This window comes from Mustela putorius, unplaced genomic scaffold, assembly GCF_011764305.1.
Source record: "Mustela putorius furo isolate JIRA1106 unplaced genomic scaffold, ASM1176430v1.1 tig00004007_pilon_pilon_pilon, whole genome shotgun sequence".
NCBI lineage: Eukaryota > Metazoa > Chordata > Mammalia > Carnivora > Mustelidae > Mustela > Mustela putorius.
In genome coordinates this window covers 8,533,447-8,550,069 of record NW_025422145.1, presented here as the reverse complement: position 1 = coordinate 8,550,069, position 16,623 = coordinate 8,533,447, and the positions used below count along the sequence as shown (strand labels likewise).

At 52.9% G+C, this 16,623-nt stretch overlaps 1 protein-coding gene and 1 long non-coding RNA gene across 4 annotated transcripts in view; one reads left to right on the top strand and one right to left on the bottom strand.

Annotated features, from left to right (window-relative positions):
• The window catches only part of ABAT (4-aminobutyrate aminotransferase), an 81,141-nt gene extending 71,568 nt beyond the window's left edge, over positions 1–9,573 (top strand). For all 3 annotated transcript variants that reach the window (XM_045071970.1, XM_004750414.3, XM_004750413.3), the window contains 5 exons: positions 851–988; positions 1,766–1,933; positions 3,119–3,265; positions 5,114–5,225; positions 6,410–9,573. In XM_045071970.1, coding sequence (XP_044927905.1) covers positions 851–988; positions 1,766–1,933; positions 3,119–3,265; positions 5,114–5,225; positions 6,410–6,531 — 687 coding nt within the window. In that variant the 3' untranslated portion in view covers positions 6,532–9,573. The remainder of the gene's footprint in view (positions 1–850; positions 989–1,765; positions 1,934–3,118; positions 3,266–5,113; positions 5,226–6,409) is intronic.
• On the bottom strand, positions 1,932–6,414 carry LOC123389703. Its single transcript, XR_006604326.1, has 4 exons — positions 5,730–6,414; positions 3,589–3,749; positions 2,986–3,493; positions 1,932–2,544 (listed from the first exon to the last, which is right to left on the bottom strand). It is a non-coding gene; the product is annotated as an uncharacterized LOC123389703 (long non-coding RNA).
• Positions 9,574–16,623: the final 7,050 nt, after the last annotated feature.

The window sequence follows — 16,623 nt, the reverse complement described above, 5'->3', positions numbered from 1 at the left end:
TGAGGATACAGGGCAGCCCACGGAAAAAGTGGACGCCTAGGATCCTGTTGTCTACCACTTTTCAGCCCGCTCCCAAGTCCTAGGGCTGCTCTGGGGTTGCAGCGAGGGGTAGGGGAGGGACAGCCCTGATGCCGCGTCTCTGCCATAACCAGCAGCCCTCCCTTCGATCTGTCCTGCGTATTACGTTCCGTGTTAGACTCTGGAAGGAGTCTTTGCTGGGGAAAAGACACTGGAAAGTCTTCATGGTTGGAATCTGAGCTCAAATGAGGCTGGTTTGAGGCAGCTTTGCCCCTTAGACATGTCATCCTTTTCGATCAGTTAATGATTAACATGGACTGCATGTGAAGCAAGGTGCTAGGTACTAGGTACTTCGCGGTAAAGAAAAGTGACGGGAATGGAGTCTAGTACAGCCCCATGCAACAGAAATATTTAGCTACATATATAATGGGAGTTTTTCTAGAAATCACCATTTTTTAAACAAATACGTATCTGAGATTCTGCACAGAAAGGACTCTCCTACCAGTATCATGCTGACGATGCAGTGGCCGTAGCATTGTACTTGCGGTGGGGGCAGCAACTCCTTCCCATATGCCGGGCCTGTGCTGGGTGGTCTCATTCAGCCCCTCTGTGGCCCGAGTCCTTAGTTTCTCCCCTGCAGGTGCTAGCACCAGGCCCAAGTAGGGCGCATCCCCGCCCACATGAGCGGCTCTGAATGGCTGCCGCCATCTTCGCCGGAAGTACACGTGAACACGTGTCTGGCATCATTTCCGGGGGAAGGGGAGACCACCTGCCCATCCACGGACGCTGCCCTACTAGGCAGCCATTGTTGCTTGCCCCCCCGGGAATGCAGGTAGAAGATCTGATTGTGAAATACCGGAAAAAGAAGAAGACGGTGGCAGGGATCATCGTGGAGCCCATCCAGTCAGAGGGCGGGGACAACCACGCGTCTGACGACTTCTTCCGGAAGCTGAGAGACATCTCCAGGAAGGTCAGTGCATGGCGTGGGGGCCGGTCGGGGCCATGGGCCCTCTCCAGCTGGTTTCCAGAGCAAAGAGTTAGCTCTGGAGTCCTCGAGCATGTCCAGATGGTCAGAGGCTGCCTGATGGCCTCGCAGGTAGGGGCACTGGAGGCAGGGACTAGGTTAGGAGTTTGTCCCTAAAATCTCACTGCAGAACCAGCCTCCACCCTGCCACGTTAGTCAGCGACTTGCCCAATCCAGGGATGCCTGGGAAGGCCTCAGCCTCCTGTTCTCTCTGCAGACCCCACCTCATCTCTCAGCCCAGCGTGATCCACACTCCATAGACGCAAAGCGAGCAGACTCTAGACTAATATCCCGTGTTTACTTTAATACCTCGTGCACGTGCAACTGGCACATCCAGCCAGTAAGACAGGAGCTGCTCTAAACACGTACACGGTAACCGGCGGTCGGGCTGGTGAGTGGAACCGGCAAACAGGACAGCTGGAGCCTGGGAGGCAGGACTGGGCCTCTCTGCTGGGACCGCCAGCCCGCGGAGGAAGTCGCTGACTCACTTAGGGCCTGAAGCTGAATCCGGTGTTGCTGGGAGTAGGTTCAGGGTATACTCGATGTTACGGTCCTATTCTAGCTCAGCAGTCTGAGGACAGGTTCAGGTCCAGCTCCAATGCACCTGCTTGGCCCAGGAGCAGGGGCCTGGTTCACAGACCAGAAAGCGGTACGTCTCTGGCTGGTTGGATGTTGGTCGACATGGTGGGTGTTGATTTGCTCCTTCTCTCCCATCTCCGCCAGCACGGTTGTGCCTTCTTGGTGGATGAGGTCCAGACGGGAGGGGGCTGCACAGGCAAGTTCTGGGCCCACGAGCACTGGGGCTTGGCTGACCCTGCAGACGTGATGACCTTCAGCAAGAAGATGATGACTGGGGGCTTCTTCCACAAGGAGGAGTTCAGACCCAATGCTGTGAGTAGCCACCCACCCTGGCTCCCCACCACTTCTTTCTCCAAACCAGGAGCTGAGTGGACACCTACCAGGTCACATGGGGCCCCTGATACCCACTTCTTACCAGTGTAATTAACCAGTGGTTATGATCACCCAACTTTGTGCGGGGCAACTTCCTCAGAGCCCACTGTCAGTCTCCTGATCTCCATGTGCCCATAGGATAATGTTACTAGCCGCTGCTTTGAACTGAGCACGTGCTCTGTGCCTGGCCCCATTCTAAGTACTTCTCAGGTCCTTTTAATCCTTAAAACAATCTAACCAAGTAGGTGTTATTTTTCTCTCCTATTTTGCCAACGAAAAACCAGGCATGGAGAGGTTAATTAAACTGTCCAAGTTCATACAGCCTGTTAAGTGACGAAGCCAGGATTCAAATGAGGAGCCCATGCTCTAAACCAGTACACTGTACTGCCAAATATACATAGGGGTTCTCATACACACACACACACACACACACACACAGTCATCAGGGGCCCGGGATCTTTTCTTCTGCTATTCCTGCATGTGCTTTCCACCTTCAATATTGCCTGATGATCCAAAATCACTGCTGGAGCTCCAGCCATCATGTATCGGTTCTAGGCAGTAGGAAGAAAAAGAAGGAAAGGACAAAGTGGCCTCCTGCTTGTCTTAATAAAGCAGCCTTCCCAGAAATCCCACAACATTTCTGTTTCTAACACTTTGACTAAGATCTGGTCACATGTCCACTCCTGTCTCCAAGGGAGGCTAGGAAGTGTGTTTTAGTTAGCTGCACTAACACCTGAATAATTCATGGAGGAGTAAATCGGTGGTCACTGTAAATCAGACTGCCCCCAATCCACTCCTGACTCCCCACCGGTATTTTCCAGGACAAATCACTTAACCTTTCAGAACCTTGGCTCCTCGTCTAGAAAATGAGGATTATAAGTAGTTAAGGGCCAACTGTCGTGGTTGCCCCAGGACTGAGAGATTGTCTAGGGCATGGACCGACTTGGTCTCCCTAACAGTAGCAGCCGTTGCAGTGAGATGACGTGTCTTACCCTCCCGGGCCTTGGTAGATGCTCGTTGGTCCGGTTTCTCTCCTCCCAAGACGGACACGTGTCTGAAGGAAGTGGGGCCCCTCCAGGGTGTGCCCGTGTATGAACCCTTCCAACACCCTGGGCCTCGTTCCAGCCATACCGGATCTTCAACACCTGGCTGGGGGACCCGTCCAAGAACCTGCTGCTGGCCGAGGTCATCAACATCATCAAGCGGGAGGACCTGCTGAACAACGCAGCGCATGCTGGGAAGGCCCTGCTGACGGGGCTGCTGGACCTCCAGGTACCCCTCGCGTTCCCCCATCCGTGGCTCCCCGCCCTCCAGGGCACCATCTGAGCTCCCCGTTTCTGTAGGGTCCGCCCCTCCCCCACTCCCCGTCCCTGGCTCTCTTAAGTTCGGGCAGCCGTCCTCTGGGAAGCCTCGCAAACGCACCGCACTCACACTCCCCCGGACACGTCACCTCGTTCCTTGTTGCTGCTGTGCTCTCACACGTACCACTCCGCAGTAGCACTAACGGGACAAGCCACAGAAGTGATTTTAAACGTTCTAGTAAGCAGACGGACAGTAAAAAGGAAGGGGGCAAAGTTAGCAATAATGTGTCTTACTTAACCCATCACGTCCGCACGATGATTTCGGCCTGCCGTCAGTACGGAAAACAGTCACTGTGGGAGGTTGTATTCTCTTAAGACTTGGAAACCCGGCCCAGACCTTCCATGGACAGCGTGTCTCCACTTGCACTTGCCACATCTCGGGCCACACGTGGCTGCTGCGTGGGACGACACAGCTCTCGGTTATAATTGCCTTTTTCTGTCAAGATCCCTGCCCGACACCCTCCCCCCACTTAGCGTGCGCACACACACACATACACACACATACACGTGCACAGGACTCTCCCAGATGGGGCGGGGCCGGTGGGAGCACAGCCCACTCAGGAGCTGGAGGTCAGCGGACCCTCCCCGGTTGACGGTCACAAAGAGCCCATCCGCTGGGAGCTGGAGGGTCCAGTTGCCTGTGACCTGAGCAGAACCACCAGCGGGAGATGGCAGGGATTTGGGGAGGGAGGTTGGTCAGTTGTGGTAACAGCCTGCATTATTGAGCACCTGCTGCGTGCCTGGCCTGGAACAGGGGATCTCTGACACCCGCGGGGTGAAGTCCAGCAGTGGTGAGTGTAGCCACCATTACTAGCCCAGTTTTATAGGTGAGGGAACTGAGGCACGGAGGGGTTGTTGGCTTGTCCAAAGTGAGACAGCTCCCATATGACACCCCTGGGGCTGGAACCTGATGCTGGCGGACTTCAAAGTCCATGTTCTAGGGGCGCTCAGGAGGCCCAGACGCTCAAGGGGTAAAGTGTGGCTGTTAGAGCAGCTGAGACCTTCCAGCCAGTCAGCAGGTGCCTGAACAAGCAGAGGAAGTGCTGCAGGGACTTCTGAGCCTCAGTTTCCCCACCTGTGGAGACCCACTGGGCCCTCCTCTGCTGGTGGACCATGCATGTAAGTGCCTGGCACCCATATGGGCCCTTATTAGCACCAGAATGTGGCTTTATCTCCACTTTTCCACCAATGAGATGACACTCGCCCCTCGGCTCTGCCCCACTGCCCTAAGGTTATGGTTTTTTAACATGTATTTATTTACTTATTTATTTGACAGGGAGAAAGAGAGAGCGCGAGGGCACATATTCGGGGTAGTGGGGCAGAGGGTTAGGGAGAATTGATCCCACGACCCTGGGATCATGACCTGAGCTCAAACCAAGAGTTGGATGCTTAACTGACAGAGCCAGTGGAAGTTCTGATAAGGACGGCTGACGTCCTCTGAGCACCTGCCGAGTGCCAATCTTGTGTCACTAAATTCCCAGCATGGCCCGTGGGGAACAAGAGCATTTACATACTTCAGTTTAAGAGGAAGGTGAGGCACGGGCCACTTACAGGGTGCTTCAGGAGAGAGAGGCAGAGCGGGTTTTGGACTCGGGACTGGATGTGTAGAGCCAGAGCCCGTAACCCCGCAGCCGTCCTGCTGGAGCTGCACAGGCCTGAAGGCCAGACCCTGGGGTGCATGTGAGGAGCCTCAGTGACGGCCCGGCTGCTGCCCGGGTGATGGGCTTTGACGTGCCCCCCCCGCCCCTGCCCATTGCAGGCCCGGTACCCCCAGTTCATCAGCAGAGTGAGAGGACGAGGCACCTTTTGCTCCTTTGACACTCCCGATGAAACCATACGGAATAAACTCATTTTAATGGCCAGAAACAAAGGTAAGTGAGCAGGACTGGAAGCTGGGCTGCATCAGGGATCCAGGTCACCTGGGGAGGGTGCACTGCGGGGCACAGGGTGGCAGAGGGTTCGAGGGGCTGAAGACAGTCTGAGTGCTCTTTCGGGAAAGAAGGGACAGGGGCCAGTGGGATTTCCTTATTCATTCACTCGACAGACATTCACTGAGAAGGTGAGTTACACAACAAAGGAGACAACTGAGATGATGAAGGAGCTAGACCATCGGGGCCCTTCCTTCAAGGAGCTCACGGTCTAGCATGCAGGGACCACGTGAGACAGCTTTTCGTAAAGCATCGGTTGCAGTTCTGCATCCTGGGAAGGAGGAAAGGGGCTAAGGATGGAATGGTCTGGGGAAGTGTCGGACCAGGAAATCAGGGAGGCTTCCTCGAGGAAGAGGCATTTTACCTTAAGTCTAGCCAGGGAGCTGGGGCTGGCCAGGGGAAGGTGGGGAAGGGCATTCGGACACAGGGAGGGACATGTGCAATTACCTGAGGCAGGATGGAGCCCACGGAGGTGGAGAAGCCCCTGGAACGGGGTGTGAGGAGCGGCCACGGGGCACACATCACGTGGGCCTGCAGAGCCTGTTGTAGAGTCCCAGCTTCTTCCTGAGCTATGGGAAGCCATGGCAGAGGTGCAGTGGGGTCAGAGCGTGCGATCGGAGGCCCTAAGATGGGTCAAGCGTAGACACGGCCCCTTCACTGCTCCCTCTCAGAATTCCCAAGGGGCAGGGGTATCTCGTCTCCTCTTTAAGAAGAGAAAGCTGAGTTTCGGGGGCACTGCAGGACCTTGACCAGGACACCCAACTCGTCAGTGCTGAAGACACCCTTGAAAATCAGCAGGTCCAACCCTCCGTGGTGACAGCTCTGCCCCTCGCACCTGCTGCCGGCCTCCCTGGACTCCGTCATTTTCCTGTTTGCTTCTTTCCTTCCTGACCCTACCATGAGTTTCTGGAAGGCAGGCCTCGGCTGGCCTGGTTCGGGGGCAGCAGAGCAGACATTGGAGGTAGAAGGGAAGGTGGGAAGGAGAGAGAGAGAACGGCCGGCAGGCTGGGAGGAAGGACAGACAGAAGCTGGACGGAAGGAAGGTGCACTGCAGGTAGCCCCCTCCCGGCGGCCACGGCGCGGCTCTGTGCCCAGGCCACTGACTCTCCTCCTGCCTCTGCTTTCAGGCGTGGTGTTGGGAGGCTGCGGGGACAAATCCATCCGATTCCGCCCCACTCTGGTCTTCAGGGATCACCACGCGCACCTGTTCCTCAATATTTTCAGCGACATCTTAGCAGACTTCAAGTAAAGAAGCCATTTCCACTGTGCTCTGAGAAAGCCCCAATCTCAACTGTTGTCAAATTGATTAGTTTGCCTAATTCATGTTTTCACTTAAAGTATCAGAGGCGAATGCGTAAAGGGAAGGGTTCTTTGTGGGGCGGGGATGTTTGTGGTGGCTTCGGGGGGAGGGGACGGGCGGGAGGGGCTGGTTTTGATTTTCCTCCCTGCAGAGCCAATGACGCACATGGGTCTGAGCCCAGAAAGTCTGCATGAGCCCTGGACATCGTCTTCGGCAGGGCCATGAGGGTCCTGGCCATATATGTGCCCACCTTGACCCCAACAGTTTCTTTGGAAGCCAGGCAAAAGAATGACAGCTGCTCCCAGGACTGGTGGCGGGGACTTCTGGGTTCCGGGCCCTCTCGAGTGCCATATTGCGTGATCAAGGGTGCGGGCCCCCCTCGCCTGATGCAGACAGGCTTGCTTTCCCCCTCCTGCCCAGCCTGGGGCTCTGAGCAGGTCCCATGCACAGTTCAGCGAAGGACAGGACAGATGACACAAAGGCAGGACAGGAGGAACATTAGGCTGGAGCTTGCAGTGCAGGAAGGGGTCGCTCCACTCAGTGTATCTGGGCATCCTCTAAACTGTGAATTCCGTCCTTGACGGGGCTTGGCCTTGGAGAATCTCTGGGAGGCATCACCGGCACTTCTTACTCACCACCTTCCATTCCCCTGACTCTGTCCCCTCTGTTAAATGTGATCCCAGTCCTGGGATCCCAGTGTGTCCTCTGAGCATCCATGGGGACACACAGGAGCCAAAAGGTCAGAAGCACAAGCCAGTGGCCCTGGAACAGAAGCCCAGGGCTTTGGGCAGCAGAGCCACCTCCCCCTGTCTCCCTGGGCACCTGGGGTCTGACCCGTGGACTCCTCGCCCCAGGGGCTCTTTCTCTACTCCCCTTCGGAGCAGCCCTCACTAGACGGCAGAGCCGTGCGAAGCCCTCCAGCCCGGAGAACTGGTTGCTAAGCTAGATTTCTTCCTGAGGGTAGCACCGTGAAACTCCAGGCACCAGTGCACCATGCAGAAAAGATGGCCTGTTGGTTCCAGGTGGTTTCCTTGTACTGGCCACTCCAGATTAGAGACTTTCCTGACAGAGAGGAGGATGTAGCTTACCAGGCAGATGAGAGTTAAATGCTGAGTTGGATGGTAGCAGAGGCCAAGGGGCCTCTTCTGGAGGCGAGACAGTCTTGGAAACGATCAGACTTGCAATGCTCCTACAAAGAGCCTCTGGTTGTCCCGCAGCAGCGGACGGGTGTTGAGTGGGGCAGACTCAGAGGCCTTGAGGGAAGCGCTCCGCCTCCCGCTGCCTGCTCGGCTGTCTTGGGAACTGGACACAGCAAGATTTCAGTTCGGCTCTTTGATCTTCTAATAACTAATCATCCAAGACCTCAAATGGGTGGTGGTGGTTTCTTTTTCTTTTCTGCTTCCACTCTTCCCAGTGGTCCTCGACCTGTGTTTGTCGAGAAGAAAAGGCAGTGCCAGTGCGTATTAAACAGACGCGGTCAGATCCGTGGCTTCTGGTGCACGCCTCATCTTGGGGTCTGTGCTAACCACGGCTTTCCAGGAGGACTTGTGTTGGTGTAGGGCTGTTGGCTCTGCCGGTTGAGTGGAGGTGTCTGCCCCTCTCTGTGCAGGGTACCCCTCGTTCGTATGTCCATCTGTTTATTCTGTCATTCCTTCATGGGACTCTCGCTAAGTCCCTCCCCTGTCCCAGGCCCGGTGCTAAGCACTAGGAATACAACATGGTCCCTGCTGTCGAGGGACTCCCATCTCACTGGGGACAAAATTCTTCAACCGGAAATCCAAGCCAAGTGGCAAGTGCTGTGACAGATGTATGGGAACGTCGGGAAGTCAGAGGGAGTGGCAGGCAGGCTCAGGAGGTTTCGGGGGAAAAATAACATGGGGCACGAGTTGGTAGAATGAACCAGAGTTCTCCAAGGAAGGCAAGGAGGAGTGTTGCAGAAAAGGAGACAGCACGCTCAAAGACACACCAGTTCATGGTCTCATACTTTCCCAGATTCCACAGGCAATATCCCAAGAGTTAAGGCCTTATTTAACAAGCCAGATGCAAACCAAACCCTAATTCATTTATTGGCACAAGTAGACTTTCTCTGGAGAACCTCAGCATTGGGTGCCGGAGTCCAAAAGGTTTTCAAGCCAAGGCGCAACCGGAAACTCGACTCTTTCAGTAGAGAGACTGGCTATAGGCATTTTGTTCTCTCTCATGAGGCAATCGTGGAGAAATGAAATCGTTCTATCTGGAAAGGCACTTCCAGACTTATTCACTCCTTACCAAGGGAAGTTCCTTCGCGTGAAACTTTTTAAGCCATTTTTCAACACGATCTTGTTGGCTCAGGGCATCACACGAGTTCCTGAGGCATCCTCTTTTGGAGGTGGGGGTACAGCTGGAAGAAATTCAAGGAAAAGACTCTCGGCAGGGCTCGAGATTGTAAGGGGGGAGGTGGGTAAAAACGGGGAGCCCAGCCGACAGGTGGCTGACGAGGGCGGGGCCCGCAGAGTGCTTCTGTCGCCAGCGGTCTGGGAATGAATCCATCTCCCATCAGTGCCATAGACCTTAGTTAACTATCTCTAGCAAGTCTTGTTACTTTTACAGAAAACAAGGTCCTGTAATAGCAAGTCTTAGCACATCCTCACTTTTATTATAATAAATGGGTGTTTTTTTATAATTTTTACTGACACTCAGTAACCATGCAAAGTTGTGCACATTAATATACCTGTGTATCTATACCTATCTCTCTACATATACATATATATATATATATATATATACACACACACATACATAGATCAGCTCATGGTAGAGAACCCCAGGTGGGAGCACCACTGACTTAAACATTCAAAGTGATCTTGTTTACAGTATTCTGTTGACAGTGCCAATCAATGATAAAGAAATTGACATGTCACAATGTAACTGATGACCATATACACAATTCCGTGAATTAAATCTGTTTCCTGCGTTAATCAGTATTCTTAATTAAAAAATTTATAATGGAAACATGAGCACGAACGTGGCCTTTTTGGGGTTGGGGACGGTTTAGTTAAGTCATCGTCTGACAAGTACCTATTAAACACCTATTATATACCACTGAGGGAGGTCTTGGGGGATTACTCTGCCTGCATAAGTCTGCCTTGGGCTCAGGAAGCACCATGAGGCCACTAACGTCACCAGAGCTTGAGGACTTAGCATGTGGCGGGGGCACAGGGGTGGACAGGGCATCGTCCTCCCACTCAGCTCATCTCTTGGTGGGGTAGAGGTCACAGCAAGCCAGCCTAGGGATCAGAATACAGGCAGACCCCAGATGCTGTAGCGTGCAGGCCCCACATTGGGCTGGAAGTTAGGTCCCTGAATTCCATCTTCAAGGTTGAGAGGGACTGCTCCAGTGACTCAGAGGAGGGACGGAAGGCAGTCCAGACAGAGAGCAAAGCTAACCGGAGGCACAAAGACAGGGTAAGGACAGGCGTCCTGTGATGTGATCACAGAGAGACCGCAGGAGTCAGAGACTGGACCAAAGCAACAGGCGGGCTCGGCTGTAGAGGGCCTTCCCCGCCCTGCTCAGAGGCACCGCATTTCCATGCTGTGGTGTGGGGTGGGGAGGTCACCCACCATGCTGAGCGCTCCTGTGAAGGACAGGGAGGCCGAGAGACCAGTCAAGAATCTAGGACAGTCAAGATGACTTGGTGGCCCGACCTGGCACGGGGATCGTGGGCCCCTGCCTCACTACTTCTTCCAGCTTTGTCAGTGACCCTGTGTGGCTCTGACTTTTCTCACCTGTAAAACCAAGGTGTGGATCTGTGGTTTTCCAGGTTTCCTCTGCCTTGGATACCCAACATGTCTATAAAAGAATTTTCTTGGATGGCAAGATTTACCATTCAATGTGTTTTTAAAATAATCACATCTAGTAATGACAGTTAATCATTTGTTGAGCATCTACTATGTGCATTTTCCTGACAAACCTATGAGCTACGTATTCATATGCCTATTTTTAAGGTGAGGAAACAATCTCAAAGAGGTTGGGGGAACTGCTTGGAAGCCAGGATTTGAAACACAGGTGTATGAAAGATGGTCTCTTAGTGTATAAACAGACGTGTGTCTACACACATGCAGTCGGGTTAGGATCGGGTGCGGGCAGGGACTGTCTTCCACTCCAGGACCTTTCCCATGGCCAGCCTAGCTGCCAGCCTGCCCACCTGCCTTGTAAAGTCAACCTGAACTGGTCGGCATTCCTATGTTCTCTTAACGTAACTTCCTAAAGTGGGTGGTGGAAGGTACCAAAACCTCACGGTCAAACACTCTTTGTTAAAAACAGACACTGCTTTCTACTTCCTGTTCTCCTTTGGTGCTGGGGAGGCAAAACGCTGCAGCGGAAGGACCTAACTTTGCTGCTTTCTAGCTGGGTGACCTTGAGCAAGTCCCTTGACCTCTCTGAACCTCCTCGGCAAAAGGAGGGTGCTAACAGTGAAGCTCGCTAGCTTCTATCAAATGCTGCCCTGGACCAAGCACAATTTAAGTGTGTTCCAGGTAGCAAGTGAGTCCCCCCAGCCAGCCTAGGTGGGTGCCACAGTCACCGCTGCTTCCCACAGGAAGAACCCAAGGCACAGAGAGAACATCTCTAACCGGTCACAGTTACAACGTGGCAGGACACACAGCGTCTCACTTACGGTTCTATTTCTGAACGGTCTGTTTCTGTCAATGTTAAGTTCCCACCCGTAGATATTAAGTCTACTTCCTGAAGTGGATACAAGCCGAGCCGAGTCCTAGAATATATCTCAACGGTTCATCAGTGAAATGGATGTTTTGTCACCAGAGCTGGTACAAACATGGCCAGATGGTATGGGCCCTGCCTGATTAATTGGGCAGGATTTCATGGTTGAATGCCACAGGATCAAAACAAGGCCATAAAAGCTGGACTCTGCCTGGGGTTCAAAGGGACCTTATTGCTTTCCATGTGGGGACTCATAAGTCCTGAAGTCACAAAGCAGCAGTGGAAGGAAAGCTCCCACCCCTGGCCGTCTGGGCAGTCTACCCCAGACTGCCCCCCACCCCTGCAAGCAGCAGAGCCCACCACATCGGCGCTGGGGAGGGCACTAAACGTGGTCCTTGAATGGTAGAAGTCTTATCTTTGGTAAGCGGCGCAGGTGGGACACTCGCTCCTAGCTGCGCACACTGTGAATGTCCCTGACTAGCGCCGACCTCACTGTGCTCTAGGGGACCACGTCTGTGTGCGCAGGTGGCTACGAAGGAATACCCCTGCTGGCTTACAACCTCCTGTGAGCTCCCCAGGTGCATCCTGGAACTGGCCCCCATACATGGGGGGGTAGGGGACAGGGCGAGACCCAAGAAAGAGGCAAGCCACCCCGGATGGGCAGGTGGCAGGGGTTATAAGGGAACTTAACTTACAAGCCTTGTCCTGGGCAGCTGCAAGATAAGGGGCTCTCCAAAGCCACCTGCCAGAACCTTAAGAGTTTATATGGTCTTCACTGGGTTCACTGGCGTCCACTGCACAGATGGGCTCAACACCACATCCCTTGGGCAACTTCTGGAAACAGAGAAGTCAGGTGGAATCTACATTCCAAGGACAGGAGAGGGGCTGAAGAACCTTCGACTGCCTGGGGCCAGTTTGAGGGTCAACTGGCAGACATACCCCCTTGAGGACCTCCCCAGTAATCATACACTGGAAGGTTTAAATGGTAGACATGTATTTCTCACAGTTCTGGAGGCTGAAGTCCATGGTCAGGTTCTTAGGACCTCTTTCCCTGTGTCCTCACATGGCCTTCCTGGGGGCGCGCACACACACACACACACACAGCCTCTTTATTTGTAAGGGTCTTATCCCATCATGGGGACCCTAATCATCTCCCAAAGGCCCCACACCTCCAAACACCACTACACGGGGGTTATGGTTTCAGTCGCTGAATTTCAAGGCAGGGGCGGGGGGATACACCTTCAGCCCCTAGCAAGTAATGGATGGAAACAGGTGTGGTACAGACCACCCCATCCACTGCAGCTAAATTATACCCAGCCCAGGGCACAGAGGCGCCCAGAGTTCAGAAGGGTCTCAGCAGACAGGCAGGAAAACCACTCTAAAAGGAACAAATGTGACCATGTCACCAACGATCTCCATGATTTCCCGACATCAGCTTAGCTTCCGAGTCCAGAATGGGAATTCAAAGTGGAGAAACTTCCCTTCACCTACAGAGTTGGCTTGAAAGAGAGTTTTGGTTTTCTGTTTGTTTTAATTTTTTTTTTAAGATTTTATTTATTTATTTAACAGGCAGAGATCACGGGTAGGTAGAGAGGCAGGCAGAGAGAGAGGAGGAAGCAAGCTCCCTGCTGAGCAGAGAGCCCAATGCGAGGCTCTCTGGGATCATGACCCGAGCCGAAGGCAGAGGCTTAATCCACTGAGCCACCCAGGTGTCCCTGAAAGAGTTTTTTACAGCATCTTTCTTCATCTGTTAAGCCAGACAACATGCTCTGTCATAAAAACTTAAAAACGGTATTAGAAGGTTATAAAGTTGAACATGGACGTCTGCCCTCCGTCCTGTCCACCCGCACCACCCCCGACTGTAACCACTGTGAACAAATTAGAACCTACACAATTTATACAAACGCAAAAACAAGACCACACGAAACTGTACTGCTCTGTGGCTTGCTTTTTCCACTTATCATTAGCCTATGGTTACCTTTCCACATCAGCAGATATAGTTCAACCTCATTCTTTTTTTATTTTATTATTTTTTAAAGATTTTATTTATTTGACAGACAGAGATCACAAGTAGGCAGGGAGAGAGAGAGAGAGAGGAAGGGAAGCAGGCTCCCTGCTGAGCAGAGAGCCAGATGCGGGGCTCGATCCCAGGACCCTGGGACCATAACCTGAGTCGAAGGCAGAGGCTTTAACCCACTGAATCACCCAGGCGCCCCTCATTCTTTTTTTTTTAAAGATATATTTATTTAATTTAAAGAGAGAGCATGGTGGGGAGGGGCAGAGGGAGAGCGTAACTCAAACAGACTCCTCGCGGAGCACAGAGCCCGACCCGGGCCAAAGTCCCACGACCGGGAGACTTTGAAACCAGGAGTTGGGTGCTCGGTGGACTGAGCCTCGCAGGCGCCCCCCAACATCATTTCTTTGAAGGGCCATATAATGGTCCGCACTATGGTTCTACCGACATTTATTCACCACATTACCTACTAACAAACACTCAGTTTACTTCCAGTTTTGTCACTGCTGTTCATGCCTTTTACTATTAGGAACATTCGATGAACAGCCTCCTAAGTCTGCTTGGGTGTTTCTATCAGATGGTCACGTGGGCACTGTCGCCAAAGTGGGGGAAATCGCCTGTGTATCTAAGGACCACTTGTATCTCCTGAGAGCAGATGCTTTATTATCTGCATGGCCTTCAGGAAGGGTAAATCCCAGTGAGTCTCAAAAGTTGGGGTGCCTTGGAATTACCTAGGAAGCATAAAAATACAGATACCCCAAAGGCGCCTGGGTGGCTCAGTGGGTTCAGCCTCTGTCTTCAGCTCCGGTCATGATCTCAGGGTCCTGGGATTGAGCCCCATGTCAGACCCTCTGCTCAGCGGAGTCTGCTTCTCCCTCTGCCTCTCTCGGTGCTCTCTCTCTCTCTCAAATACCAGCATCTACCAGAATCTGCAGGGGTTGCGCACAGGTGAGTTTGGACATCTCCCAGATACTGCCCTCCTGGTGTGTGCCGCAGGAGCCCTTGGGTGGTCAAGTGCAGATCCGGTGGTTCTGGCTCGGGAAGAAGAGGATGAAACAATGCATGTGCTGTGTGCCCTCTGCTGGTGCTGTGTGAGCCGACAACCCATGCAAATGGAGGTTCTTTCCTGCCACAGCTGTTGAGAACCGGGCTCTCACCTCCAGTGTGCGATGCTTCAGGGCAGTGACTGTCAAGCAAGGCTACATGTGAGAATCACCTGAGAAACCCTGAATAGCAATGCCTGGTCACAGGTGTGGGCAATGGTATGGTTTTTTTTTTTTTTTTTTTAATATTTTATTTATTTATTTGACAGAGAGAAATCACAAGTAGATGGAGAGGCAGGCAGAGAGAGAGAGAGGGAAGCAGGCTCTCTGCCGAGCAGAGAGTCCAATGCGGGACCCGATCCCAGGACCCTGAGATCATGACCTGAGCCCAAGGCAGCGGCTTAAACCACTGAGCCACTCAGGCGCCCCTGGTTTGTTTTTTTTTTAAGATTTCACTTACCTGACAGAGAGCAAGTGCAAGCAGGGGGAGAAGCAGGCTCCCCGCTGAGCAAGGAGCGTGATGAAGGGACCCTGGGATCATGACCTGAGCGAGAGGCAGACTCTTAACTGACTGAGCTGCCCAGGAGCCCCTGGGCAACCATATTTTTACAAAGCTCTCCAGGTGATTCTGCACATGGAGCCGGAGCTGAGAACCCCAGGAACACGAAGTCTGCAGGGATGAATTACTCTAGCGTTTTCTGTCCTGATAGTCTATTCCTGAAATTCCCAGCCTGGCTGCATTTCAGAATCAGCGTCAAGCTTGTCAAAAAGATTCTGGGGACCCATCCCGAACATAACCAGAATCTCCGGGGGTGAGGTTCACTCAGGTAATAGCTTACAACTAGACCAAATCAGGGGTTGAGTTAATTCTTGTCTTTAATGAGGTCAAAGTCAAATCATTAATACCTCTTAAGACATTTTATAGGGGTGCCTGAGTGGCTCAGTGGGTTAAGTGGCTCCTTGCTCAGTGGGGGGTCTGCTTCTCCCTCTCCCGCTACCCCGGCTCTCAATGAATAGAGAAAAAAATCTTCAAAAATAAAAATAAAATAAAGGATCACTCTGGTGATCTCAGGGTCCTGGCATGGAGCCTACATCGGGGTACCGTGCTCAGCGGGGAGTCTGCTTGAGGAGTCGCTCTCCCTCTCCCCCTGCCCCTCCTCCCACCCATGGTCTATCTCTAAATAAATAAACATTAAAAACGAAAAGAAAAACAAAGGATCACTTTGGCTGCTGTGAGAACAGACTCTAGCAGGGGAAGGATCATGGCAGCAGCAGGATGCAACAGCCCCGAGGAGACATGAGGATGGTGAGGATCAGAACGGCAGGGCTGCACAGGGGGAGAAGTGGTCCACTTCTGGTCGGATTTCTGAGTCTGCCTAAAACAAGAGGTCAGTGGAACAACATGGCATTTCCCCTGAAGAAAAAGCCAGTGCTTTTTTGAGCCGAAATCAAGTCAGGTGAATTGGTTGGTGGCCCCTGGAAAACCCAGATGCAAACCCAGGCTCTGGGTCAGGGCTCGGGCTCCTGCATGCAAAGCCCTTATGTCTGGGAAGACCACAGCTTTGCCCACACGGTGGGTGCCCAGTGTCCCCAAACACCTGAGGGACCCAGCCACACTCCCCAGACCAGGGTCTCCAACCACAGGAATCAAATCCACACGCCTACGACCGTTATGTTTGCATCTTTAGCTACAACTGAACACAAATTACAAAGTGCAGTTTCTTCTTGTTTCTAAAAGATCCTACACTTTGGGGCGCCTGGGTGGCTCAGTCAGTCAAGCCTCTGACTTCAACTCAGATCAGGATCCCAGGGTCCTGTGATAGAGCCCCCAACAGGCTCCTTGCTGAGTGGGGAGCCTGCTTCTCCCCCTCCCTTTCTGCTCCTCCCCCAGGCTTGTGCCTTCTTCCTATCACATAAATAAAGTCTTTAAAAATATGTAAATATAGGGGCGCCTGGGTGGCTCAGCGGGTTAAGCCGCTGCCTTCGGCTCAGGTCATGAACTCCGAGTCCTCGGATCGAGCCCCGCATGGGGGGGGGGGTCTCTGCTCAGCAGGGAGCCTGCTTCCTCCTCTCTCTCTGCCTGCCTCTCTGCCTGCTTGTGATCTCTCTCAATAAATCTCTCTCAAATAAATAAAATCTTTAAAAAAATATATGTAAATATAAAAGCTCTCACACTTCCTTCCACCATTCTCGCTCTGACCCTCCAGGCTCTCCCTAGTGCTTAGGATCAAATCAGGGTCGGCCCCAGCACATGCACGCCGCCCTGGGGGTTCCTCACAAGGGTA